We start from the raw sequence: 27,976 nt of genomic DNA on the forward strand, positions 1-27,976 counted from the left end.
CATGCTGTAAGCTATATATTGGGAGCAGTGGGTCATCCTATGTGTTAGCTGGGCACAAATGATAGCATGTGCATACTGAAAAGAAAATTTTAAGAAGAAAATTAACCAAGTAGACAATTAGAGTAACGAGATATATTTGTATTTACTAGCGCAAAAGAACTACGACTTAGGAACGATAACCGACGGTTTAGGTGCTTGGCACAGGCTCGGTTCAGTCAAAAAAAAAAAGCGCACATATGATGCAACGATACACACAACCAAACACGCGAACCTAAAAAAAAAGCGCACTCAATAATTTAGTTACTGTGTGCTAGCAATAATATCTCGCTGACTTTCAGAAATTATTTACACTTCGCAGCGTTTCGCGGTGATCCCTCGGCTATAAGAACTTAGGCTTACCGTTATGTGATCAGAGCCGCAACCAAGACGCCGAGTAAGACAGCTGCGCTCATAGAAGCGGCAGTGCTGCCAGAGTTTGAATCGTCTGAAAGTAAATGGCGGCAATGCTTTACTGCGTTCTTTTAAGAATCGAGTAAGCAAGTGCACTGTGTGCTCAAGATTAGCAGTGTACCATTGAAATACAGAGGAAAATAAAAATAGAAATACAAGAACAAGTTGAGAACTAACACCAGAAGACGCAAGACATCTTCTGCAACAGTAGAATAAAAGATAAGAAAGAATATAGGGAAAAGGGTTAAAGAGAATAAAGAGGGAGAGTAAAGCACAGGTACCGCATATTATTCGTTACAGGCCTCATAGCTGAAAAAAAAAACTGTGAAGCAAGGAGCGCTTTCTATAAAATATGAGGCTGCTTTAAACAGAAGAATAGCAAGAAAAAAAGTATTTCATCGCTCATTGGTGTACCGGAGCAACGACATAGAGGTATCAACTCCGACACAAACAGATTTATTAGTACTGTATGTTGTTATTCTTCCCTGCTGGTCCCTCCCAGCTCCTTGACGAGATTCCTGACAAAAGGGCGGTGTTGGAGAATAAGTATGAATTAAAACACAACGCTTCTATACAAATGGTGCTACATATTTTGCTGGTTTATGCTAGAGGAACGCGCTGCGAACAACTGAATGGTGGCGATGTGACGTAGACGCCACATTGTGGGGTAATAGCTCGTCATGACCCAGCTAAAGCTCATTTTGTTATTAAAGACACACACACGCATCTCGCCTTGGTTGCTCAGCAATATAGTCCAGGCCTCTATATCTAGGCTATTGAAAGATGGGCAGTACTTATTTACCCCGAATTATTTACCACACACATGGTAAAGGTCTCGAATAAGAGTTATTGCCCTGTTTGACACCCAAACACCTATTCAGAGGTCCACTCTAACGCGGTTTCAAGGTGATCAATTCATGATTAGCACGCTGAAATTCAGCTGCTCTAACAAGGTTTATTTTTCGCAAGAACGCTGCACAGAATCAAGAGTTTCGCTAGCCGACAGATTTCTCTATCCTACGCCGTCATTTGTTGAGGACTCTGTGACCGTCCCGCTACCAAAAAATTTCTTGGTCTGTTTTAGCCAGAACGAGCGTGATAACGTTCAAATCGCGCCAGACAATACATGTTTACGCCTCTACTCTGTACGCTGGCCATAGTGCTGTTTGGGCGGTTAATGACGGTAAGTTTTCAATGAGATGCTCTTGCGGCCTATGCTCACGCTTCATTGCATGTCAAATACGTGCCCTGTTAGCGCTCTCCGGAACATCGGCTAAGCCTCTACTGGCTTCTTGAAATGAACAACCTGCTTACCGTTATGGAACCTCTTGCGAAAGAGAGCAGGTTACAAAGTTCGAGATGAACAAGGAAACGAAATGCGTAATTACGCACTGTGTTGACTGCTGGGGTTGGATAATGGATCGCATGCCAGAAATTTTCAAATGCGCGTACGTTTGGCACTGCCGTTTACTACTCCATCCGGTAATCATGATTCCGCCTCGCAGCAAATTTTCCTCCCTTTCTCTTCGCGCTTATTGACGTAGTTAGAGATAGGTTTTTATATCGTGTAAGACTGCCTATGTTCTCGTCTGCGGGGTCATTAACCAAGCATATATCACTACCAGACGTTTCCCAACACCACCAGCAGTGACTACATCTACTATGCTAACTTCTACGGCTGGCTGCAAGTCTCCGCTCCTTTTTAGGTTTACCCATAATTTGATTTTTTGTTTTGTTATTCCTTAAACGATATTAGCTCACTTCCACAATCTGTAAACCAGTTTTTGTTTTTTCTACAAAAGTTGTATGTGCATTAAAAAGTCTTTTGGCGCATAGGAGTACTTGATAAAAGCGCCCTTCTAGAAATCGGTTCTCATCAAAGTTTACTGCATTTCACTTAAGGGCCTTTGTTGTCGTGGTGTATGCGTGAGGACTGCCTTCTGTTCACGCCAGTCTTGTTCCCCAGGATCGATTCATTAACGCAATAGCCATGAAAAGATCGTGTCGCAGAACATCGGGTATCGTCATGGCCGTTCACTATGAGCGAAAAACTCCCTAAAACCCCCACAAACCCAACATTGAGGCAGGTGGGCCACCTCACGTAACCTTATGGCTTCATCACAACCTGCCCACCGTATCGCGAGCAAACTGCGCACCGTGACAGGTGGCATTTAAAGTAATGATTGGTCGCGAGAGGGCGCTCGGGAAGAGCAACCTGGGTCGCAGAAGCCCCACCGGGGGCAGCACCCTCCATCGCAGGGCAGTGGCGCGTCGCTGATCCGCTGCACAGCTGAACTGGGAATGGTATGAAGGCTCCCAGGGATCTGTTAATGCTAAGTAGAGAATGACGAATTCTGCATATACGGGCATTTGTCCATTAAAGGTATCGGTATTAATCCATTAAAGCTATTAAAGGTAAGAGGCGGAGCTTAAATGTGCTCTCCAATTTTGTGCCCACTCCACGTAGATTATAGAACGCCGTCTTACCTTGCTGCTCGTGAAACCTTAAAAGAAATTTGATATTCTAAGAGTCTGTGAAAGTGCCTCAGTTTGGTTTAAAAAGACCATTTCAGCGCTATGGCATGCTTCATTTGGCCTGCAATATACTGCACTTTTATTGCTTTTTAGTTACGGAGCACACATTTCCAAAGGTACTGTTTTTTTTTTAAAGGAAAAATTATTGATGTCAGAAGTAAGCGAGGAATGACGCGGCAGAAAACAAAAACACAGGCGAGAGTGTAACACCCACACAAGCGCCTCCACTAACACACACATTAGCGCCTCTAGCGCTTATTCTTCCTGAAGCGACCTCAACAGAAAAACAATTTTTGGGAGCCACTAAAAATTCTGCGCAGTGTTTTCGACCAGTGGCTGGCTTTTGCACGAGCACTTCAAAAAATTCCGATGGTAATGCCTTTGGCGAAATGTGTTCCACATAAATCCTTCCTCTTAACTCTCGATCAAGTTGTCTCGCCATATCGGTGCTTAAAGAAAGCTTATTACTAATAAATATTAGGCTGTTCTGCATTAACCGCTCTTTCTGATGGTATAAAATGCACTAATGTGGCACTTTGGATACTTTGTATGACGCAGCGAAGAGAGAAAGCACGGCAAAGACTCTGCCACTTCGTCCCGTCTCCCTCACGTTGTCTTCCTTCGCTACCTTTGGTACAAAATGGTTACTTCCTTAAAAGATGTGTACTGAGTTCAGGCGCAAGGGGTGGCACATGTAGCAGGGCGCAACACAATGCGAGAAGCGGATGATATTCAGAGGTTCGCGGGGAAAATGTAAATGCAGCTGGCACACGACGAGGTGATTAACTCAGGGATATGAGAGAGGCCTTTGTCCTGCAGCGGACGACCATGATAGATACTGACGGCGTTTATGACGCATATTTTGATTGTTCTCACCGTCACATGGTTGCACGGTGAGCATGCCGTACTTGTCGGAAGACTTGCTGCTCTTCTGAGCACAGCGCAGCGAATACTCCCCGCGTTCTCCCTTATGGCATTGGAGGCCATTCTCCAAGACAGCAGGGATCTTCATGAAGAACTCGGTGCACAGGTCAACTGCCTTCGGTTCTGGGAGAGCAGGAATACAGCACGATGGTTATTTCATGGCTACCCTCGGTTCATATTCGCAATTAACGCATGATCAGCCGCAGCACTGAAGCATCGGCGATATGACCTTTTTATTCCATACAAAGACATGTCTGCTAATATTTAACTTATAACATACCAAACGGTCACGCGGATTTCGTTCATTGTGTCCGATGTTCGTACTAAGTACGATCTGCGTATTACATAAAAAATGTCAGGTCCATCAAAAGTGACGTTTATTTCTCATAAATTGGCGATATGCTCGTCTACTTCTTTAATGCAGACCCTACCGCAGTGCTTTCCAGTCTCTCCAGGGTGGTCAAGCATTCTCCACTCCGAGACCCTTGCTGCCAATAACCCGCTTAGGGGGTGTGATATCACCAATTGTAGTTGCAGCGTCCACGGGAGATGGTGAAAGGTGGGCTATATCCAATTCCTAGCGGTGTGGGATTGCTCGTACTTGGCGTACAACGGCTTCCTCAGCGTACGTGGCTCTACGATGTCGTCCGTAGGAACGTAATCATACGAGCAAACATCTGGCCAGCTGTGCATCAGCGACGCGTTGCCGCAAATCTGCATGGGTTTTATCACTTGGGTTTTCGACACCTTGATCCTGGGTCTATACTGCGACGAAAGAGGCGCCGCACTCGAGGCGTATAATGTATCAGCTTAGTGTCCGCTTATGACGCTGCTTGTACGTGGTAGCAGCACGAAAAATGGAGGCTACTAGGCAGGCGACCTATACCACGTGAACAGCATTACCAGCAAGCCTTTCAGGCTTCTCAGATTGTTCCGGTTAGTTGATCCACTACCATGCGCTGTAGCTTCGCTTTCGACGCTCTCCCTCTCTCGCGTCAACCGGGATCCGGCTTCCACGTGAGATACATTGCGCAGCCTGCGAACACTGAAGCAATGAGTGACCTCCTGGGTCCTCGGCGGATGCTTGGCGGGCAGTTACTTACAGCTTTAATGCCGCCTTTTTACTGCTTTTTTTGAGTCGACATGCTCGTTCCGGGGTGGTATCGCGGTGACTGAGAAACGCTCTTCCATCTACGCGCTTGCTGAAAGCACGAGTGCTTCATCTTCGGGAGGCGGGTTTCGGCACCTCCTCGTTCGCTATAACCGAGCGCTGCAACCGAAGTTGTTCGTTGTATCTGAGACAAGTTGGCCTTGTCCTAGAGCATGTTTCGACACTAGCGCTGCAGTGGTTCGTAAAAAAATGTTTGTTAGCTATATCTGCGGTCATTACAATTAAGCTCGACTGTATATGCTTTCGAGGTAGGATAAGTTGCATTGAAACGCTGGTCAGCATTTCCTAAAACTTAGAATTGAAGCTTGATGCAACTGATTTCTGGTCATTGCAGCCTGTTCGCACGGTTTTCTTCAAGTTACAGAAATGGAGCGCTAAGATAATCTTCACTTCAATGCTAAATAGATGTTCACATTAAGCGAGTTCATAATTGACTGGCAGCTATGAATAGGGGCTTTCTGTTAAGTTATATCGACTCACGGTGTATGACCTTGGCACAATGCTTCCAAAGTATAAAAACAGTGTTTATTCAGAACAAATCCTCAGTCCAAACGATCAAACAGAAGCTGAAGATCTGTTACTAGGAAGGAAAAGCGATATCTGAACTAACTAGTTCAGGGTACTACGCCAATTTTGTTCAAGAAGCTGGATCAGGGTGCATATTCTGTATATATAGGTCAGAAATGCTGACGGCTAAGGAAGCGGAGCCGAAAAAGTTGGCTGTACGCAGTGTAATTTTTAACACTTCGCAGAAAGCAGCTTGACGTTTTTTGGTAATGAAAAAGACTATCAGGCATTTGACAGGCTTTAAGAATTTTGCTATTTCTGGAAATAAAACCAGAATACTGTCGCAGATTTCGGCAATGAAGTCGGTAACCTTTCAAAATATGATCAGAGCTATGCCTGCCTCGTTGTGCTTTAGAGATAATAATAACAAATTAATCCGTGTAGATTTCTGCTTAGAAATGCCGCATTGTGAAGGAGACATTGCAAAACTTCTCTTCTACCTGAAGGTTCAAAGTTGTTACGCGTCCTAAAAATGAGGTTAAAGTTTCTGTTCGTTGACGGTATGCACTGAGCCAAACCGATGCAGTGCTGGTGTGTTGAGGAGGAAAGGTAAAAGGCGGACAATTTTCCCACCCAAGAAAGTAAAGGGCTGTTTGTCACGAGCAGATTGTGCTACATTGCCAGCACGGCCCTATTGAAAACGTATTGAACAATATACATGTGTGTATAGGTTTGAATGAGTCAGCAAAAAATTGATAGGGTTTTAACGTGGGTAAAACGACTAGACGTGCGAAATCATGTGTTTAGTCTGGTTGCTGGGTCGTCGGCACGTCTGACGACGATATTAAATCCAGCTTTAGCTGAGGCCGAGTTTAAGCTGAATTGATCTTTTCGTGCCGCCGATGAAATACGACGAGGTGCAATGCACAGAGCGACAGTGTGTTGCAGTTTAACATGAGCTGTGCTTGGCTGCTGTGATAGTGCTCTCGAGTATCGAAATGCGAAGGTTATGTGTTCGTGCCGCTGCGCGTTCGACTCCCAGTGGTAAATATTTATTTCATTATTATCAGATTTTAATATGTAGGTGAGAAGATTCTCTGACGCTGTTGGTGAGCGTATGAGTGCTTTCTCACTAATAGGATTATGGCGGATATGGCTCGGTTTTATATCTTTTGATCTCCCAAAGCGCTTAAGGCTGCGAGGAATGTCGCAGTCGAGAGCTCCGGATAATTTCGAGGCTCGGGCTTCTTTAACGTGCACTGGCACCTCACAGTACACAAAAGTCGCTGGGTCGACGTGCCGGCGCCGTTCGCATATGGATGTAGCCGAAATCCTAGAGGCCCGTGTACTGTGCGATGTCAGTCAAAGAACACCAGGTCGTTGAAACTATGCGGAGCCCTCTACTGCGTCGTCCCTCAACATGAGTTGCTTTGGGGCGTTAAACCTATGAATGCAACCAAGCGTGCCATAATCCTATTTCAGGACATCCACAACTGTCCACAATTTTGAATAGAGGAAGAAGTCAATGAAAAAATGGCAGTGGTTTAGCTCTGGTTAAACCTGAAGGATTGCGAAAGCAACGAGGAGAGAGAGAGAGAGAGAGAGAGAGGCGATGGAGAGCGCGCGGCAGCGGCGGCGGCCCCGGCACGCTAGCTATGCGCCGCTACTGCGCATTCTCAACTGGCGAGCGCGGCTGCGGCGCGCTAGCTGTGCGCCGTCCTCGCGCATGCGCAGTATGGCCTTACGTCAGCTCCGCGAAATGGCTCGGCGACTTGTGTATTGTTGCTTTCGCAAGAAAAAAAAATTCTCCGGCACTAACGGGCCCAAATAATAAACGAGCATCGACTTTTATGTTTGTTTATTTATTCATTTTAATACACTGCACGTCTGAGTACAGCCCAAGAAGGCCGTACTAAGGGTACAGTACAGGTAGAGCACCATTCCCCTGCATGTCGAAACATAATGACTGAGAAAGCAAGAGCCTGGTAAGGTTGGACTTAAGACGTGAAGTTGCCTACTTGAAATCCTCCACGTTTGAAATTGTTTTTCCAAGCTCCTCACCTTGGTTACGTACCTGACACTGAGCCTTCAATGATGCGCAGGTGAGGCGCGAAGAGACAAGCATCTCGGTCCTTGTTTTCGCACTGATGGACTCGATTGAGAGTCGGTGGAAGAGGTTCGTTCTTAAACGTAAGCTCAACCTTACGTTCCTCCCTGTGCGATAAATTAAGGGCGCAACATTGTACGGTCACTTTTATTTTTTCAGGCAACACTGTATGAAATAATGGCCTGTTTAGTACCAGACTGTAGCTTAACCACAGACCCATCTAGCCCGGACGTGTTTTCTAATCTACCCTGAACCCGAGAAGTGGGAAGTAGAGAGGCAGTGATACCGGGTCCGGGACTGAATAATTTTGTAGTAAGAAGAAGCGAGAGTTTGCCTTGGTTTGGTCAAGCAGAAAAAAAATAGTGAGAAAGGGCAGAAAGAATGCTAGACATACAGAGGGAAGAGAAAGGTAGATTGTTTGCCGGGAAGAATCCTGGACAGACCGACTAAAAGATGAAATGGTGTATAACTCTATGAAAATGACGGTGCTTGTTTTCAAGGCTCATAGCGGGAACAATATCGTGACAGACCATTGCAATAGCTCCTCTGCTGATAAATATGAGCGAAGCCATGCGTAAAGTGTGCTCATCCACAGTTCAGTCGTTACGAGGAAGCCAACCCATATAACCTTCTAGTCCGATGGAAACAAAACGCTGCCATTTGAAACATAGCGACACAACCTGCCGTTTAAATGGGGAACAAAGCTGATCGATAGGGTCAAGATGCATGAAAGACGCTCGACACTGAACCTGTGTTTAATGCGGATTGTGTGGTCACTAGCTATTGCTAGGCATTTCTTCCTATGCTCGTCAGCTTTGTCCAGCAAGGAGCACGATGAAAGCATAAAAAGTTTGGAAATGCGCTAAACTTATCGAGCAGAAATAAATTATATATGCTTACCCGCAATCAACCAGCCGGCTAGCTGACAACTCCTTACCATACAAATTCTTCATCTGAAAAACAATAAGACAATTTTTACGTAGTTATGTTTCACTCAAAACTTATTGAAGGTTTTAGTTTCTTCTAGCTTTGTTATTTCGCAAGTCCCACATATTTGGCGAAGTCGCGTCATATATTCATGTGTTGTATATATAAGCACTGTGTGGGCCAAGGCGACGATAACAGATTTTATGCTTTATGTGATAACAGTTGAACTGAGGTAAAATCATTTCCGACTCGAAAATAATCAAGGCAGAGGAGCGGCAGAAAAATAAGTGAAGCTTGGGCGGCGTTGTTGACTTTCGCTTTAGACGCAATGGAGAAATCTGCGCACTTAATTTGTGCTTTGGCGGTGTTGGTAATAGAGAAGCTTGTTTTCAGGTTTGATTTACGGAGGGTCAACGTTCCAAATCGATTCAAGCTTTGAGGGACGCCGTAGTGAAGGGCTCCGGAAATTTCAACCACCTGGGATTCTTTAGCGTGCACTGATATCACACAGTACATGGGCCTCTAGAATTTCGCCTCCATCGAAATTCTAACGCCGCGGTAGGATCGAACCCGCGTCTTTTCGGTCAGCAGCCAAGTGCCATAACCACCGAGCCACCGCGGCGGACAACTTGCTTTAATAGCCTGGTCAATAAAAGGAGACTCAGTGATTGAAGCCTTTTGATACAGAGCAGATGTTTTTAGAAGCGAGTCCCTACCGCGGCGGCCGAATTTTTACACTAAGCGTAAAAGAGGTCCATATGCTGTGTGATGTCAGTGCCCGTTAAAGCACCTTGGGTGGTCGAAGTAAATCTGCAGCCTGCCCCAACGCTAACTTTTGCTCTCTCCCTTCTTTCAATTCTCCTTTATTCGTACCCAGACAGCGCGGTTGAAGTGTCCACCGAGTGAGAGTTATTCAAATCAAATAAAATCAAACATCCATACGTGATGCAGGCAGCACAGACAAAGGACTAAAGTTTTCGGCTTGACGGGTCTCTGTGCCTCTCAAATCCACAAATAAAATAATAAAAAGAATAGATTGGTAATAACAAACAAACATAGGTATCATTAAACTTTGGTAAAAGAGAGCTGTGGGTACACGCAATGAAATGTAACACTAGTAGTGTGGTACAAGGACTGTCATAATTGTCACGGTAATGAATAGCACGGCAATGAATAGGATAATAATTGAGTTCCATGGTTTGTGTGTGTGCGTGGTACGAACCAGGTCTCGTCATGACGAGTGTTGTATTTTTTGTGTGTTTGGACAAGTTGGATAGCTGTGCAGTAAAGTGACCTCCTTGCTTCATTTTTGTAAGGTACCGATGCAAGGGTTATTCAGTGAATAACAAATTTACAGGAGGAGAAATGGGGTTTCTTTTCATTTTTTCTTTCCCCACCCCTCCCCCCGTAACCAGTCTTTTTTTGGCAGTAGTTTCTGGGCTAGTACAGACGCGGGTCAACTGTAAGCACTGCTAGTAGAGCGATGTTCACTGGGACCGCACACTACTTGTCACATGTCGAAAAGAATGGGGCTGTGCAGTTCCACGAGACTACTACTCGTGCCTTCAGTTCGCAAATGAAAACGAACGCCGGTCTCCAGTCTGTAGCAGCATTCAGCCAGCGCTCCATCACCACTTCTGCCCCTGGTGCTTCTTGCAACCCTTAAATTATAGGTGACCTCGCTTGCCGTGGCAACTCAGGGCTATAACATGCCGCTACTCAGCCCGAAGCCGTGGGTTAGAAGTGGGCCGCGGACGACTTCGGTAAAAAACGGCAAACTTAGCATGATCTGCGCGCTGTTCGGTGTCGGATGTCACAGTAGCAGTCATTAATATCGACTCAAAAATTGGCTGTGGCCAACTCAGTTATGCCTGGATGTGAGAAGCGAGAGGTACGGTTAATCTTATTGTTTAGCTTCGTTATCCCTACGGTTATATCTTTATCGTTTAGCTTGGTACGCCTTAGTGTTTAGGTTTTGTTGTTACCTATGGTTAAGCTACAGTTACATTAAAGACTAGATATTTTCAAAGTGCAACGCATTTATTTTCAGTCTTCATCTTCTTGTTTCTCAATTGCCACAAAGACGGCCCGATGGTCGGTGAAGTAGCAAGCAGCCGTCTCAATGGCTCCAGCACAGTAATTTGAGGCCAAAGTTTGGTCTTGTTGTTTTTCTTGATTTTTTGTTTTTTTTTCTGTGTTATTTGTTTCTTTTCCTTGTTTGGTCTTGTTCTTGTTTTGTTTGTTTGCCCGTTCTTCCTCCATCTCCTCGGCTCGCTGCGTCCTCTTCGTTTCGTTCCGCCAACGAAGCCTGGCTTCTTTCAGTGTCTCCGACTCACTTTCCATATCTGCCAACGAATCCCACCGAGTCGCCCCTTCTGTACATAAGATGCAACGCCGGCTCCTCCTCTGTTGTTGCAACGCAGTTTCACCAGCTCCTTCTCTGCCGTCGTGCCAGGTGGCGCGGCGAGTGGCGCTGCCTGCTGCGGCTTTTGCTAGCTGCTCAGCTCGCGATGTGGCCGCCGGCCACAGCGCTGATACAAACATATCTTCTGTCCCTTCTTAATGAACGTTTTCACCACCACCACCACAGCGAAACGGCGAGAATACGGCCAATGTAGCTCTCGCTACAATGTCCGCGGCTCAGCCAGTTTTCAAATAAAACGCTGTTCATCAGCTTCGTTCCTAAAACTGCTAGGGCAAGTATTTTGTCGTCGTCATTTAAACGCAGCATTATGCTCAGAAACAAGCCGGTGCCTAAGACTGAACAGCGTCTCTGTAACCAAGTTACATGGCAGCCTCATCTAGCTCGAAAATAGTGAGGAGAGTCGCGCACAGTAGCTTAGTATGTACACAAGCCACAATGGTCCACACACATCCCTTATTATAAAGCACAGGTACGTTGTCGTCGAGCTGAGCAGGGCCTTAAACAAGGTGGGAGCTGACTTGAAGTAGCAGTCTGAGTGCCGCGGGTTTTAAAAAATATTTTTTAGCGCCCAGCTGAAAACGGTGGCCTGCAGTGTTTCCCGTATAAAGCAGAGCGCGTCATATTTGCTGTACAGCTCGGGTCCAAATTAGGATATAACCGCCGGCGTACTGCCTGCCTGCCTGGGAGCTTCGAAAGACAGCGAACGTAATGCAGAGGCGAAAACGTGCAAAAAAAATCCAGAATTTCCCATACTCACGGCTTCGTCAATGGCTACAGCCAGGTCTTCACGGTGCCAAGCAGAACACCTGTCATGTTGGTACTGGGGCTCCTTGAACGTGAAGGCGTACCGGAATTGCTTCTCTGCATGGGTAAATCATTTTTAATTAGAACAGAAAGCATTTCATCTGGTTTGTGCGACTGAGAAACGTGTGTGGTGCGTGAATGTCCGCCTAACAAGCCAAGTTAATCCTCAAGCTTAGACACAACCTCGCATGCAGAAAAATCGAGTTTTTTTTAAATCTTTTTTTCAGTGCACGTTTAGGCCAATGGAACGAACTGTCGGCTTATATCATGCCTCCCTATAGCTTATCAGCTTTTTTCGTGCCAGTGTTTTTTATGACATCCGCACTCGCAAGCTCTCTTCGCCGGTCTTTATTTCGCTTCGGGTTGGAGACATCTTAAATCAAAGCTTGGATTACGGTATTCAGTTACTCTTTCCGTTTACAGTCGGCTTACAGTAACAAACATCGTATTATGGTAGTAACAAACATGGTACTATGTCTTATGGGGGTTTATAACGTCCCAAAGCAACTCAGGCTATGAGACACACCATAGTGAAAATCTCCGGAAATTTCGACCACCTGGGTTTCTTTAACGTGCACTAACATCGCACAGTACACGGGCCTCTAGAATTTCGCCTCCATGGAAATGCGACCGTCGCGGCCGGGATCGAACCCGCGTATTTCAGGTCAGCAGCCGAACAACATAACCCCTCAGCCACCGCGGCGGCTGTACGTACCAGCGTTACGTACCGGTATACCACCTTAATGTATACCGGATGTCCCGCCGTAAGCTAAGCAAGGCTTTACGCACCTTGGCGTATGACGTGGTCGTGAGACGTATGCCAGAAACTGATGATGTGCCGTGCAGAGCGAGCACGTGTTCGTTCTTCAAGGCAGCAAGTTACTGACTTGAACAATCAGGATATCACTGTGATTGTCGTTTGCACAGAGGCTGTTAATGATCAACACATCCTTAAGAAAATGAATTGTGCCTTTCTACTTCGTTCTTTTTCTTTTCTGTTCCGTGGATAGACTTCCTGTAGACTTTTCTTTCGTTCTCACCAAAGGAAAGGAACTACCTGTGTTTACGCTTCCTTTATTTTGTCTGAAGGAAGTTCACTTTGAACTGCTTAGAATTTCCTTCGTCTATCAAAAAGAAATTCACTTCGAACTGAGTTTGTTTCGAGTTCCTTTCTTCGGACAAGGAAGTTGTTCACTTTGAATTTACTTTGTTCACACTTCCCTTGCTTTGACAAAAGGAAGTCTACTTTGAACTGACCGTTTAGACTTCGTTTCTTCTGACAAAAGGAAGTCCACTTTCAGCTGACTGTTTACACTCTCCTTTTTTCGGACAGAAATGGAGCTGAGTTTGAGCTGACTTTGTTCTGGCATATTTGAAGAACAAACAAGCACTTCTCTTTTGTCCTTAAGTAAATGGAAAGCAAGTATGGCGCCTTGTTTTTGCTTTTCTACGTATTCTGTTCTACCTTTCTACTTGCTTGTACAATAGGCCTAGATCGGCATTTTTATTTTCTGAATCGAAGAATTTCTGCTTGAGTAGGCTACTCAACCTCTTGTAAAAGGAAAATCACGTAAGCTTCCTCGCCATAGATAAAAAGCTGTAAAGAAAGCTGAGCAGGCTGTCGCTCGTGAACAAAAGCTGAAGGAAAGAAAAATGGCTGATGAGGGACGATTCCCTTGTGCCGGCTATCAGTATCTGTGAGGCGTCAAAGACTACGGTACACCTTTTCTGCAGTGGATTTCATGCCTAGATCTCCTCTCAACGATGAGATAGGTTGAATGTTTTGTTTTGGCTTCAGCTGCTTACTCTATGCATGGGTTTAGTTTAGGTATTATCTTCTCACTCGAAGAGTTTCTGTTTGAGCGTATACTTAAGCCTCACGTCAAAAGAAATACACATTAGGTTCCTTCCTGTGTCCTCCAGATAAAAGCGAAGTGCTTGATTTACGAACCAGTTGCCACGCAAGGTGAACATCGCATACAGCGACACAGTATCGCACTTTACTGCCAATAAACCAAATTATGCGCATCAAGAAATTCAGACAACGCCATGAACAAGTGAGCATGCAGAACTGGTTCGATCGAAAGCTGCATAGGGCTTGAGGCAACGAACTAAAGCGCCCTGTATTCGCGCTGATGCCAAGCTCAAACAGCGCGAAAGGAGCGATACATAGGAAGAAACGAAGACGAACAAGAAATAAATAAACTTCGAACAAAAAAAACTTCTTTACAATTTCTTTCGTGTTCATTTACTTTTACGCTGTTTCCGGCTTCAGGTACTTGCTAGCCGAAGTGTAGCGCGTTTACATTTCTAAAATGTTCAGTAGAAAATTCATTGTTTGAATAAACGCGCCGTTAGCTGGTCACGAAACTGCTGGTAGCACACTGCTAGGAATATTCGTGGCGGAGACAAGTGCACAGAGATATGAGCGCTGGAAACAGGACCAACGTCTCATGGACCGATAGCAGGCGCCTTGGAAGTTATATCAGAAGAGGAGGCGGTTAATGCTCTGCTTGTAAAAGTTCCGAATGTCGATGACATTCACAGGAAGCCTGAAAGGAGCTGCAGTAGATGCTTCGCGAGAAACATCTAACATCAGTTAGAAATTGTGAATGTCATGAAAACAGCCAGAGGACAACTGGAGCAGCAGTTTTCATGCGCATGAAGTGGCTGGCTTCCATGTGGCACCGTGAGATCTCAATGATCTTTGAGATCTCAGCTTAAAGTATACGGTTCTTGGCTGTCCTGAAACACTCAGGGATTCCGTGCAATCTGTCAATGCTGATTGGACTTATTAGCCTGTGGAAGAGCCGCACGATGGATCGGCACGCAGAACCACCTCGTTCTACTAAGTCTCTGTTCAGTGAACAGTTCGCCTTTGTGCGGGGTGTTTATGCTGCGCAGAACCGCCCGCCTTGCCGATTCTTGACGCATGTGTATGTCTCCCGCAATTTTGATGTGCTGGTGAAGTGCAGTGTACAAAGACATGAGAGTGTGTGTCTGCATCGAGAAATGGTAAGTGTGTACTTTGGTAGCTGAGCAGGTTTCATTTCCATGAAATACAGAAAAGAAAAGTGGCGCCGTGGTGCAGTGGGTAGCGTGTCAGGTTAGTAGTCAGACGGTCACTGTTTCGGACAGCCTAGCATGATGACTGATTCGAATCCTTGTGGTGGATGATTTGTTTAAATTTTTGTGTTTAATTAACCGATATTTTTGACACTTTTTCTGGTTGTGATGTTTTGTAAACCGATATTTTTAGTATACCTCGAAGAAGTTGAAGGGTAGTTCAAAGCAAGTAATTGATACTGAATTCACAGGAGGAGAACAAATTTTGGTTCAGGCAGTTCACTGTGAAATTAAAGGACATTCGCATTTTTACAAAGACATGCTCATGCCCCGGTCTTTTTTTTCTATCTGCTTTGTTGTTGCCTGATTTTAAAAACGTAGAACATTTCTATCTGGCATCCCTGGAAGCTGTGGAGCACATTTAGCACCGCCGCCCGCCCTGGACGGCGCTCAGGCATTACGCACACCAGCCATTGTTGGGGAGCCAGTACACTTCGGGAACAGCGCCCCTGACATAAATGGTTTGGTCAACAGACGGCGAGTATGGGATTTTTACTCTTGCGTTGTAGTTTGTGAATTTTGCGGATATTTCTGTAAGATCCGTACAACGAACTACACAAAGCGCACTGTTGGCAGCAAAAGTTCACGGGACGCGTGCTCTCGAAAAAAAAAAAAAAAACGTACTGTAGCTCTGTTTCGCAACCCTGTCGCTCATTACTGTTTCCAACAAAAAGCGCATCTACAGTCGGGCACAAAAGCCTCTGCTCCATACGATCCGCGAACGAAGCCGCTAGCTTACCCACCAGCTGGAGTACACAACTGTGGGGGAGAAATAAGATCATTTTGGCTTTCACCTCCACAAGCATGGTCTCCAACCCGGTGACAATAACAGAGCTATTGGAATCGTTTGCGGATCACGCGGTCCAGGGATTTTTGTTCCTAAGTGTACGTCCCCTCATACGTTTAGGCATTTCAGGCGACTGGATTACGCAACTACGAAAGTTTTTCTTTTTTCTCCGCACTCGCATTCCGTAAAGGTATGCTACCGACAGTATCTCGTTCGTAACATTCCAGCCGCTTGTTTTTTAAGGTTGTCTTTAATTTTCCTGTTGACGTTTCGCGCCTGTATCTGCCATATTTCAACTGAAAACTGACGCCTTATGCCAATTAGTAACAATTATTTTTTAAAGAGGAGTACTGCAAAACATACTGGAGACCAAGCAAAGCACTCTAAACAGCACTCAGTTGGTTTCAGTAGCGTACGGCAACCCTCCTTTTCGAAAGCTTTAGTAAATTCCAGCTGGGACACGTTTTAGCTGTTTGGTGCTCTCAAAACGGTGAGCTCGTGCTTGTCATCGCAATAAGCCTTAGAAGCATTCGATCTATGGGCCCTCGGGCTCTGCGCTGCCGACATATTGTGCAGTTTTCTCATCTCGTGGCAGGCTATTACAAAGCCAACCGTTCATTGCATCCTGAATGGCCACTCTCGGACGTCTGATTAATTGCTTGGTTTTTGCCGAATTGCAAGGCAAGAATCCAAGCAAGCAATTTCTCGTTTCCTGCATGCTTACCCAGTACGCAGGATTTCTTGGCATCATCCCACGTGAGAGGCTCTTCGCACGTGCAGGTTTGAGTATTGCCAACAATCTTGCATGCGCTCAGCATACCGGCGCACTCCTTCGTTTTCTCCGCCGTGCAGTTGGCTGCGGAATGGCAGTGAAGCGGCCACAGCAAAAGGAGAGAGAAAAAGGCTACGTTATGCAGAAATGTTTAAAGAGTACAGTTCAGGAAAAGCAAAGTTTTATTTTAAAAATAGCGAGCAGCGAAAGAACCAGCAATAATTGGGACAGATAGATAAATGATTTCTATACTGCAGCATTTTCAAACATAATCTCAATTAGCTCGCTTGCACGCAGATATGAAAAACCTGTTGTTTTTCTTCTTAATCAATGGTTGAAGGAAAGTTTTTTCTGGTCAGGCACAGAATTAAGCGAATCAGGGTCACTGACCGAGTCTGAAGAAGTATATGACGTTTCGAAACCGCATACAGGGTCTCTGTTCACCGAGTTGGAAAAAGCGATTCTTGTTTCAACGTCGATTCGCCGAGGTCGGCTTCCAAAACTACAAGTTAAAGGCTTATGAGCAGATCTCCACGAAGCAGCAAACTAGGCTGAAATGATTAGTACTCAAAGAATTTATCTTTTGTTCTGAGTTTTTCGCGTAGAGAACTTGTGCTCCTTGATTGTAGCTTTTTTAATCAAGTGTACCACCCGATTTCCTCTGTAAGAGTTTGAGGTGTGAACTTCTTGGATGCATAGTATCTGTGCTCAAGTTGCAGCCATTATGTATCCTTTATTCATGGTTCCTATGGTGGTGAAATAAGACATTCAGGGGCAGCTATGTTAGATCACCTATGTTTCAGGCGCACAAGGCAGTTCTTCCAAGTACCGGCCGTAATACTTGAAGTCTAATATGTGCTTTAATGCCACATAGTGGCAGACTTGATTATCGTGCTGCCGCCACTTCTAGCCTTCTGATTTAGATGTTAGCAGCGGGCACGAACTGCCTGATCGTGGATGTGCTTTGAAGGTGAACTTATTGCACATCTGAAGTTGGCTGCAGCGTCCTGAACAAGACACAATGAGCGTACTGCACGTGGCCTTTCAGTCTACTACGCTTCAACGCAGTGCATGGAGCAGCTTTAGCGAAACTTCATTTCTGCCTTTCGCAGGTCTTTCGACTCAAGTGTGCAGTAACGTTTACTTTCACACCTCCCATTATTAGGCTGGAGCTCTGAATCGAAAAACCGGTACAAATCAGTGCTTTCACCTGCAAGCCAAGAATCACAGGATTTAACACCACTTAATCAAGATGATAATGTCTGGTTTGTTTTCTCCTTTTAGATGCGGCTTTGTCTCGTGAATTGAAAATGCGCTAAAGACAACCAACTCAGCCTGATTTTTTTTTCTCAATAAAAACAAGTTTTGTCTAGCAGCGAAGAAGTTCGTTCGGCAGCTAAAGACGCATTATTTTTGCTGATAAAATTGTATTTAAATATAAATAATTTTTTTCCGGCCACTCGATTGAAATTCGCGACGTCATATGAAAATAAATCCGTAATCGCCGCTTGGAAATGAATGGCGGTGTAGTCAAGTCTCAGGCATGATGGAGAAAAAAACTTGGAGTCTTAGGATTTCTTGACCACATTATTGAAGCAGAAAGCGGGAGAGCAACCATTCAAGGAATTTCGTGACACAGAAATCGGAAGACGACAACTAAATGCTACCGCATTGGAACCCTTGTCTTGACGTCACCGCAGTTTGCTTACGAAAACGGCAGATTGTGGAGACATCTGCAGTTCAGGTTTTAACCTTTTAAGCGTAACGAAACCTTTGCTTTCCGTTAAAGTAGTGTTTCACTTTGTCATTAGAGCGCGGTAACCTATTGACTCAGGACAAAATTTATCGATTCCTCAGTGTTTCTTTAGGACAGCCATCCGGTCAGCGGTACAGATCAACCATGAAATGCATTGTGATGTGCATGTAGCTCCAGCTTTCTTCGCGATCGCATTTCTTCTAGGTGCATGATGCGATACTATGCAAAAAATGATGCAATGTTCAACGAAGCGAAAACTGCACTTACCAGTACAGGCGCCGTTAAGTTCAATGTTATCGTCGGGGCAACTGCACTCGGCTTTCCCCTTTTCAAACCGGCATTGCTTTCCGGTCGCACTGCAGGCTTCTTTTTCCTGACTGTTGCAGGATGTTCTACCTACAAAATGAGGCAAAAAAGACGAATAATACCGTGTATGTGAGTTAGACAAAGGCACACGCAAAATCCGCTTATATGAGACCTGACGGCGCTTCTCGAAAGGCTGACCAGTCGAAGGTTTTTTAACAATGTGTGGTTTTCTTTTCTCACTTCTTGTTTCTCTGTGTTCGGTTTTTAGGTTTCCGACTTGTATAAACGTCTTTCATAAACATATCAACCGAGCGCGCCCGTTTCCGAACCTTCCTGAACATTACGCGATTTTTTTTTCACGAATATCCAGATCTGTGGAAGTGTTCTTACCTGAGCACGTGCGTTGATCGCTGTTCAATTTTTGTTCAGGCGGGCACAGGCACGTATATTCAGAGGAGCTGACATCGGTGTAATTGCATTCGTACTCACACTCGCTTTGCTCGGCAGCACAGACATCTGAAAAAGTACCGCAGTTATTCTGCTAAAATTGCAACAAATCCAGGGCTTAGCAGGGCTAGCGCACTTTTTTCGTCCTGTCAATGAACGTCTAATATTCGAAAAAAAAAAACAGCGCTTGTATCGACTATAGCAGCCTCCTGTTGGCGACTTACTCTTGTCAGCTTGTCCTTGTTTTTATTTTTTCCTACGTAAAGCCTTGATCTAGTTGTTGCTCCGTGCTTGAACCCATAAAATCTTCACCCATACTATGAAGAGCCCTTATCTGTCGCTCTATCACCTCGTCCACGCGGCAACTCTTACTAGCGAGGTTTTCCAGGTAAAAAGAAAGGACCCCGAAGCCAAAGCATTGAAGTCCGCACGCAGCTCAGGATAGGCATTGTGATTTTAAAATCACTTGTTTAGCGCGCGCATACCGAGAAAGAATTGGAGGTTGATGAAACGCAGTGTTGAATTGCGTCACTTGACACGGAAAGCTAAGAATACCGGGAATTAAAATAACAATGATGCTGATACAAGCAATCAGGTAAGCGCGCGAACTTGGGCTGAGAGGTTCGTCAAGTTCTTTCAGGTGCTAAACCTTTACGAACTTGTGCAGTTCAGATGTGGTCCGGTGGAAATAGTGCCTGGCTTGCAGTAAGTGCTCTCTTCGTGGACAGCTGCAAGCAAAAGGAAGGGAAGCAGGAGTCAGCGTGATAATAACAAATAAACATGCAAAACGCGCATGTGTGTACAGATGTACAAACTTGCTGCATGGCTCGTTATGCAACGCAACCATTTCAGTTCTGTTCACGATAAGAGGAACTCTTGCCGAAAGTTGACTTGCACGGATACTTGGAGAGCCCCGCTACATGAGTTGGAATAAGTCTATTCGGGCTCTAAACTTTTTTATAGCAGCTGTGCGTGCGTGCTTCTTTGCGTGCATGTGCAGGGGCGAGTGGAAAATAAGAGTGTCTGATCATGCGAGCGAAACAATTCCTAATAGCAGTGCTGTGCTTCGCGTAAACACCCGCAAGGAGGGTGCAAGGCCTTTCGCACTCTTCCTCAGTTAGGTGGATCGAGGGTTAGCAGAAAGTGACCGCCTGAAGGGAATTCAACTTTTCGCTCTTGCTGTCTGCAGCACCGCTCGTCGGTCCCTGACGCTAATCTTATTACTCTTCATTGTACATGCATAAGTATGCTCGTATGTGTGCAAGCCTGTACGCACAGTTAGGGAGGGAATATTTTATTAGCGCGCGTTTTTTCTAATGCGTGCAATTAGCATATGTTTGTTATATGAACAGAGTGAACAGTTAATTTTTCAGGTGAATATGGTTGCCCCCAGTTGCAGGATTAAGTTGAAATAATGTACCTTTGAGAGTGACTGCAAAAGGGGCCTTTATTGAGCAATAATTCTCTTGAATGAATTTCTTAACTATGCTGTCGCATTGATAAAACAGCAACTCATCGTTGCAGAAAGCACGGATTACAGAAAGCAGAAAGCACCGAAACAACAACCGTAAAGAATTGATAGCTCAGGGGTAAATTGAGATATTCAGCAATAAAAGTTAGAATACATATTTAAGCATTCACTCAGTCATCTTCTTGAGGCTATTTTATGCCTGCAATTAGAGCTAGTCCGTCATTCGCAGCACAGAACAGCACAAGGCAACAGAAAAAAAAAACATGATACAATACAGCGAGGCACACACGATCCGTCAGAGAACAGCACACCACAGAAGAAAAAAGAGCACTCTGTAAAACACATGGCATACGATGGCATGGCATAACACAGCTCAGTACATCCCAGCACAGCGCAACACAGCGCAACACAGCCGAGCACTCCTAAGCAGCGTAGCGCAGAGAAAACAAGAAACAGAGGCACACAGGGCGCACGCTTCAAGCAGCCTTTCTGTTCGGTTGCTCTCTTCCCTCTGCCCTGACTGTTTTGACACTGTGATTTGCCCGCAGACCATTCCGTGCATTTTCGTGCTGACGTGAGGGCACTGAACGAAAGACACATCGTTGAAGTCAAGCACTTTTGGATAGGCTTAGCCAATCACAAAGGTGAGAACTATATTATGCCTAAAGCATTGTCTTGTTATGTTGGGCTATAGTAGCTTTTTAGCAATTCTGCACGCGCGAGACACAGGGGCAGAGAATTCGTTAACGAATGTCCCCTATTATCTGAGTAATACTCACCGCTGCACGATACTGTATCCCACCCTTGGCAGCATCTTTTGTCTTCCTTCAAACGTTTGTTGTCGCAAAGCATAGAGCACGTATAATGCTTGTCTGCGCACGCAACAGCTTAAAGAGAAAAACGCATATTAAAGGAAGTGTAAGCGTGGGTATCAAATTCTTAACTAGTTAATAATCAATAATTTTATGCGCGAAAGTGGCACTTTCGTTTTTATAGCACTCCGCAATAGAGGGCTCGGAAAGAGTTTAGACAACTTTCGGTTTTCAACGTGCGGAGATGTGTGAGCACGCGCCTTTGCCGATATGCTGCCGCCACTGGGCGCATCGCATGTCCAGTGCCCCCAGCTTCTATTCGAAACACAGTAACGGTTCTCGAAAAGAGTGCCGGTCTGCAGTATACTGTAGTGCAAAGCGCAACTCCCGTTGACGCTGCATTAACAGCTTCTGACCAAGCAAAACGTGACTGCCAAGTTCACGGTCTAGTAATTACATGCCATATGACCTAGACTTGCTCTTAGCTATGTACGATTTATTTTAAAAAATTATAGATTAGCGTATCACTGTGGCCGAGCTCTACTAGCTGCTTTTGTTGTAAATGAGTTTTTTTTTTCTCGTTGTAGACGCCGTTTTAGTTTCGCCGTAATTTTTTCAGATAAATGTAAATAAAATGAACCTCCAGATATAAAAGTCTCATGAGAATTTTGTATATATCTATATAAATAAAGAATGTGGTATTAAGAAATATTAAGGTTTGGATTCTTTTATAAAACCAAATTGCTCTTAGAGTAGTCCTTACACCTATTTTCTTATGTATTCCAGAAGGTGGCGAAGCCGATAAAATGTTTCAGGGCGCAACATGCGCAAATCGTGTACGAGTAGAAGTTTTGAGCTTGGGAAAAAAGTGCATTTTTCGCATATTTAACTTTGAGATGCACTTTTAGATGTTCGTAGTAATATTATGTGAGAATGTACATCTCATACGACTATTCAATTGGATCTATTTAAAGAAGTTTAATCGACACAATTCTTATTTTAAGGGAGAATATAATTTCCAAACTGAGCTTCTGCGCAGTTCCCAGGCTCTGCTCCGTGCTCGCTCTTCACTGCAATACACGCTGCCGGCAGCGGCAAGGAGACATGTAATGGGCTTCGCGGTGATTCAAGTAGATGTTCCTAAAGTTAGCGCGTTCGGATGACTGGCTGAAGTGTTCATTCATGTTTCGACTTTTTAAACCCCTGTTGCGGCGTGTATGACACACGTCAAGCATGTACAACCATGCAAAAGAATTGCGGGATGCAGATTCGCAAAAAAAAAAATTATTTCAAAGTCACCTTGCTACTCAGTCAGCTGACATTTATTCAGAACACGCAGCACGCCTGTGCCGTTGGGCTCCAATGCTTTTCGGTGACTTCCTACCCATGGCCGCACCGAAATAAATTTCTTTTCTGCGAACTGCTTGCCATCACTATGGAACACTTTAGCGAGGTGAAAGCTTCTCTTTATATACATATACATACATATATATATATATATTATTTTTTTTTGGGGGGGGGTGTGAAAAATCTGCGGCAGGCTAAACTTTTCCACGCCCATGTATACAGGGTGTCCCCGCTAACTTTAGCCAAAAGTTAAAAATAAAATATTAGTGACAAACAAATTCGACGAGTTTTATTCGCTACTGAGAGGCAAAAGAAGATAAGTAATACTTGCCTATCTTCTTTTGCCTCTCAGTGCCGAATAAAACTCGTCGCATTTGTGTTTGTCACCTTTGGCCATTTAATAGCTCACAATGCCCGGCGCGTTCGCTGCAACTGGCATCTTCACGCTTGCAGACTGGCTCGCGCGGGCGCCGCAACCACCGTTGACATATCGGCCTGCCGGCGCATAGAGGTCGTCGCGCCTTGCCAGCAGCTGATTTCGTTCACTCGAGCCACGGTTGAGAGCAGCACAATCGTGGCACGCGAATGCGCTAGTCACGTGATTTTTTTTGTATTTCGCGGGCTTTCTTTGGAGCTCGGAAATAAGATAGACGTGAGGTTTTCTTTACCGAAAATAAATGGAATGGGGGTTTCTGAAGGTGCTCTCCAACTCTGCTATTCACATTTGCTGTCTAAAGTCAATATTTGCACACTAAGAATAATTTTAATAACTGCTAATAAATTAATTGCAAAACAAAAAAATGATTATGTTGCGCAAGCCGGTTGGTAGATGTATGTAAGTGTTTTCGCTGGCCTACCTCAAATATTTTATTTTTTAACCCTTGGCTAAAGTTAGCGTGGACACTCTGTATACGCGATGGCAGATCAATATTTGACATTGGTATGAAGTTCTGGCACTTAACATTTCCACTAGTGACGTCGTACGGACGCTTGACATGTGAAGCGGCGATAAAATACCATTCCAGAAACAATTTGAAATATTTCTTTAAGATAGCAGGAGTTGAACACAGCAACTTTATTCATGTACTAAGGGAAGAGATCATAGGACGCATATGATTGAGTTTTTTTTATGTCTTTTTTTTCATTCAGTACTTCATTCTGAAATCACCCAGTATGTTGATTCTAGGCGGTCGATAAAGAGAACAAATGACTTTATTGAAATTCTCTAGTATCTTGAACGGAAATGTACGATCTGTGGATGCAACGGATCCCCGCGCTAACCCGTCGCATTGCGGGGTGCCTTGAACAATAAAACTGCAGTCCTCCATAAAAAGCACGAGCGCGATTGTATCGCCTGAATGTTTGTTCTCAACTCTCGAAAAACGTCGGCTGCTCACGAAAAGGTGAAACTTTTGTCTGCGTGAGAATATTTGCGGTTTTTGCAGAACCCTTCTCGCTCCGAAACAGCTGTCTCTAGTCTGCCACGCACGGCGCTGATCCACAGTTGTACTTCCTTTTGTTTGATGTCAAGAGCCAGAGTGGTGCAGAGCAAAGTTTCGGCGCAGTCAGCACCTGGGCCCATGCGTCTTCTTTTACACATGCAGTCTAACCCGGCCTCCAACTATTGTTTTAGGCTAACAGCGTATCGTTTTTGAGCTCTAAGTATGACAACTTTCATCTCAGGTCGTGTCCTCTTGGTTATGGCTTTCGTGGAGGATTCGGATACAGCATGAGTGTTTCGTCCGAGAAGGAAAAAAAGACACTAAATAATGGGAAACGCGAGAAAGAATGCGAAAAAATAAAAACCTGGCGATGGCTTTTGTATTCAGTGCTGACTTGCCATTGGGGCCGCTATTATAGGAGCGCATCGTCTAAAACTGCCATGTTCCATTACGGCCTTGCATGTGTTTTTAATAAAGCGGTAAGATATAAAACGCACCATCCTTCATGCATCTGCGAGCGGGAATTTACCTCCCAGATGAGCATAGAAAAGACATAGTTGAACAGGTAACTTAATACAACCTTATGTAGGGTGACTCAGTGAAATGTAAGATTTTTTAAAACTGACTGCACCGTAAAGCTTACTGAAAACAGGCGAAAGAGTATCAGCATATTGGACACAAGACGGGCGCAATAGACGGGGAGTAACTAAAAAAAAATGAGGGTGCAATTTTCAGCGGCCTTTATGTGCACTCAGACATGCATGGATAAAAACAAGCTGCCTGGCACTCATCGATACCTGATACCTGCAAAAAATGGCTGTAGAACGCCCTTCAAATAAAATAGGAGCCTTTGATTCAGTGCTTACTTTTGTGGTTACCACGTGCTTAATTGAATTCAACTTTCCTTCTGCCACCGCGGATTGAGTGGAAATGTCTCAAGCCATTGCAGCTGCTTACGTGACACTGTAGCCTGCGTGTGCTTTTGCAGCAATCATTTCCAATCCCGGACATACTCACATTTACAAGCGTTTTCTTCCCATTTCATTCCATCAGGGCATCTGCATGTTACACCATGCTCCGTCGGCACTATTTCGCCGCCAGTGCTTCCACAGGCATCCTTGAATGCATTCGTAGCTGTATAATAAGAAAGGCGTCGAAATGTCGACTTCAGTGTTATCCTTCCAAAAGACATCATTGGCTGCGTGAGGTCAAACTACTGTTACGTGCAGACGACGCCCCACCGGCCAGTAGCGCACAAGGGCTGCGAAACCCGTTCTGTGGGTTTTTGGAGCCTTGGTGCCCTCCTTGCAACAGTGGTGACTACAAAAACAGCTCAGAGATAGTCTATCTTTATACTTGTCATCTGCAGCGTCGGGTCGATAACGTATTGGAGACATCACGACACGAATACAGGATAGCTGATGTAGTGAGCGTGCCTTGCACCGAAACGGTAACGTTATAAAGCGGCCAGGCTGCAAGAACAACCACAGAATAAATAACCACGAGGTACTTAGTGGTATACTAAGAAGCTAAGTTAAGCTTGGCGAGAAAATTTATGGCTAAATTAAGAACACGTTGTAGTGCTTTTCCTGCGGCTTTCCCACTCGCGCTGATCAGCACAATCCATCGCTGCTGACCACTGAGTATTCTGTTTAGTGCACGTTGTTTTGGTAGCGATGGTGCCGTTGGGCCAAGTGGTTCACCAAGTAAAAGCGCAGATTTGTCCGTTATTATTTTCTGTTATTTATTATTCATCACTGGTGCTGTCTATTCTGCCAGTAGCTGTCAATTACCCAGCATCAGTCAGCATATTTTCGACGTATAGACAGACACTAGCGAAACATTCGAGGTCGACGGTTCAGAATCGCTCCTCTATACCTTGATGCAAAAGGACGCCGAGGGCACTACTGCTGTGTACTTTCGATTTCGCCGTTTACTGCTGCTCTCAAAGTTTTTATCGAAAGAAAGCAAGATTTGGAACAATTGATGTTTAAAAATAAGCATGTCCCGTGTTCATTGATTCAATGTAGTTATTCTGCTGACAGGCCGGCGAAAAAAATCAGTAGGCACTTAGCTCAGTATTAAGGTCATGGCGCGATAACGCTAATAGGTTGCTTCTTCGTCCGGGGGTCCCCTTGGCATATCACTTCGCAGACATGAACACTGTATCACAAGGCACACAAGGCCTTCATTTAACCGAGTCCAACGTACATGCACCGGTGTCCTTGGGGTACCGTGTCTGACTCGCGACTGAAGGGTCACAGATTCGGTTCCCATCTAAGTACGCAAATTTTCTTTTCACCGCGCTCACTTTACATTATCATATGTCATAATGACGTTTCAGTCATGTCGCGACGTAATAATCCGGAATTTAACTAACGTTGTAATCACTTTTCAATTTGGCAGCATTCACGACCCTCTCAACCAATCCGGATTTTCTCGCTGCGGCAACCGCCAAATAATGCGCCGGGTTCTCCACTGAACGGGACTCTGAACGCTAACGCGTTAAGAAGAGGACGTCACAGACTTCACTTACGCAGGCAGTTTGGTGTAACGTTTTCAAACTGCGCACAACGGCATCTTCTTTCGGCATTTCCGTCGCTGTCCTCGCAAGTGCCCATCAGGCAGGGGTACGGCCCACATGATTTGGTATCTGCAATAAAGAATAACATATTATTCTTCAGGCGTTGAAATTTAAGCCGTGCGATATATATAGCTTAGATCAGATATTTTCACCGTCGTTCGATAAATTGATGCACGTCCGTAAGCGAGTAAATTTTGAACAAGAGCATAAATGCACCGTGATGTTTTCTTTACTAGAGGGAGAGTTGTAAAGAGAAACGGAAAACAAAAATGGAGTGGGGTTTCTACTTCAAAGCAAGGAAGAATTGCAACTTTTCCTCAACTCCAGTCTGACGTCCGAAATTTTTATCAGCACACTGAACGTCTGCTTGAGTTTGCTGGTGGAGAGACTGATTTAGTTACAAGATTGTCCGCCTTTCAGCTATGGCCTAGGAAAAGGACTGTATAGATTTTGGAGGGTGTACAGACTGCACTCGAGTGGATGTTGGTTGCATTTACTCCCTTGTATAAGACGCAGAAAGCGTTCAATTGAGGGAAGAACTGCCCAAGAAGTTCCTTAGAAAGATGGGCATTCTACTGTGTTGACACTATTTTCGCGTTTTTATGGCTAACAGAAGCGGTCGAAAGAAGATTACTGCATAGAACAGACGCCCTCAACAGGGGTACAAAATTAAATCACCGTTTGAAAATTCATGTGGACAAAGCAAAGAACATGTAGAAAGATACAAATAACAGTAGTTAGAAATCGACGCAGGACAGAGTCCAAAAGCATCCTTCGTTGAAAGTTTTCCCCTGAAAATATTTTTGTTCCGTTTTTTAATAAGAAAAGGATTATAGTCGAATAAAAGCTGCTTTCAGCCTAGTTTGTCACAAGCAACTGCTTGATCCGATGCACGATTTATAACGCGTTGCTGTGGGCTTATTGGCTTAAAAGAGCACTCATACGTTCGCCCTCCAACTCCTCCTTCTTACTTTGAAGGCTTCATTTCGCTCACTCAGTAGTAACTACGGGAGGCCGGCGGGGGTCGTGCGAAAAAACAAAAAAAAGGAAACAAGGATAGCAGGCCGTATAGTTCCTGTACCCTGTCCGTGTCATTGCCGTTTCTTTTTTTTTTTACAGCTTTTGTTTTCTGCACGATAAGCTTATCATCCAAGTGTAAGCCAATTAGTCCAACAAGCGTTATTTTTATAATAAAGTTCCGGGAATGTTTTAATCTGGAGAAGGTGATTGTGAGGGGCCGGCTTTTATTATAGGTTGCAATAAAATTGATTTTCGC

The 27,976-nt window shown here is 44.7% G+C and overlaps 1 protein-coding gene across 2 annotated transcripts in view; it reads right to left on the bottom strand.

The window, feature by feature from the left end:
- Nucleotides 1-27,976, bottom strand: part of LOC149339931 (glycoprotein antigen BM86-like) — a 50,236-nt gene that overhangs the window by 715 nt on the left and 21,545 nt on the right. For both annotated transcript variants that reach the window (XM_089548648.1, XM_089548647.1), the window contains exons 3-14: nt 26,653-26,769; nt 25,134-25,250; nt 21,295-21,402; nt 19,704-19,772; nt 18,988-19,113; nt 18,559-18,687; nt 16,488-16,619; nt 11,804-11,907; nt 8,595-8,647; nt 7,662-7,801; nt 3,862-4,032; nt 400-484 (exon numbers count right to left, since the gene is read on the bottom strand). In XM_089548648.1, the coding sequence (XP_089404774.1) occupies nt 402-484; nt 3,862-4,032; nt 7,662-7,801; nt 8,595-8,647; nt 11,804-11,907; nt 16,488-16,619; nt 18,559-18,687; nt 18,988-19,113; nt 19,704-19,772; nt 21,295-21,402; nt 25,134-25,250; nt 26,653-26,769 (1,349 nt within the window). In that variant the 3' untranslated portion in view covers nt 400-401. The remainder of the gene's footprint in view (nt 1-399; nt 485-3,861; nt 4,033-7,661; nt 7,802-8,594; nt 8,648-11,803; nt 11,908-16,487; nt 16,620-18,558; nt 18,688-18,987; nt 19,114-19,703; nt 19,773-21,294; nt 21,403-25,133; nt 25,251-26,652; nt 26,770-27,976) is intronic.

Source organism: Amblyomma mixtum, chromosome 6 (genome assembly GCF_055824585.1).
Source record: "Amblyomma mixtum isolate Tamu chromosome 6, ASM5582458v1, whole genome shotgun sequence".
In the NCBI taxonomy this organism is placed as follows: Eukaryota; Metazoa; Arthropoda; class Arachnida; order Ixodida; family Ixodidae; genus Amblyomma; species Amblyomma mixtum.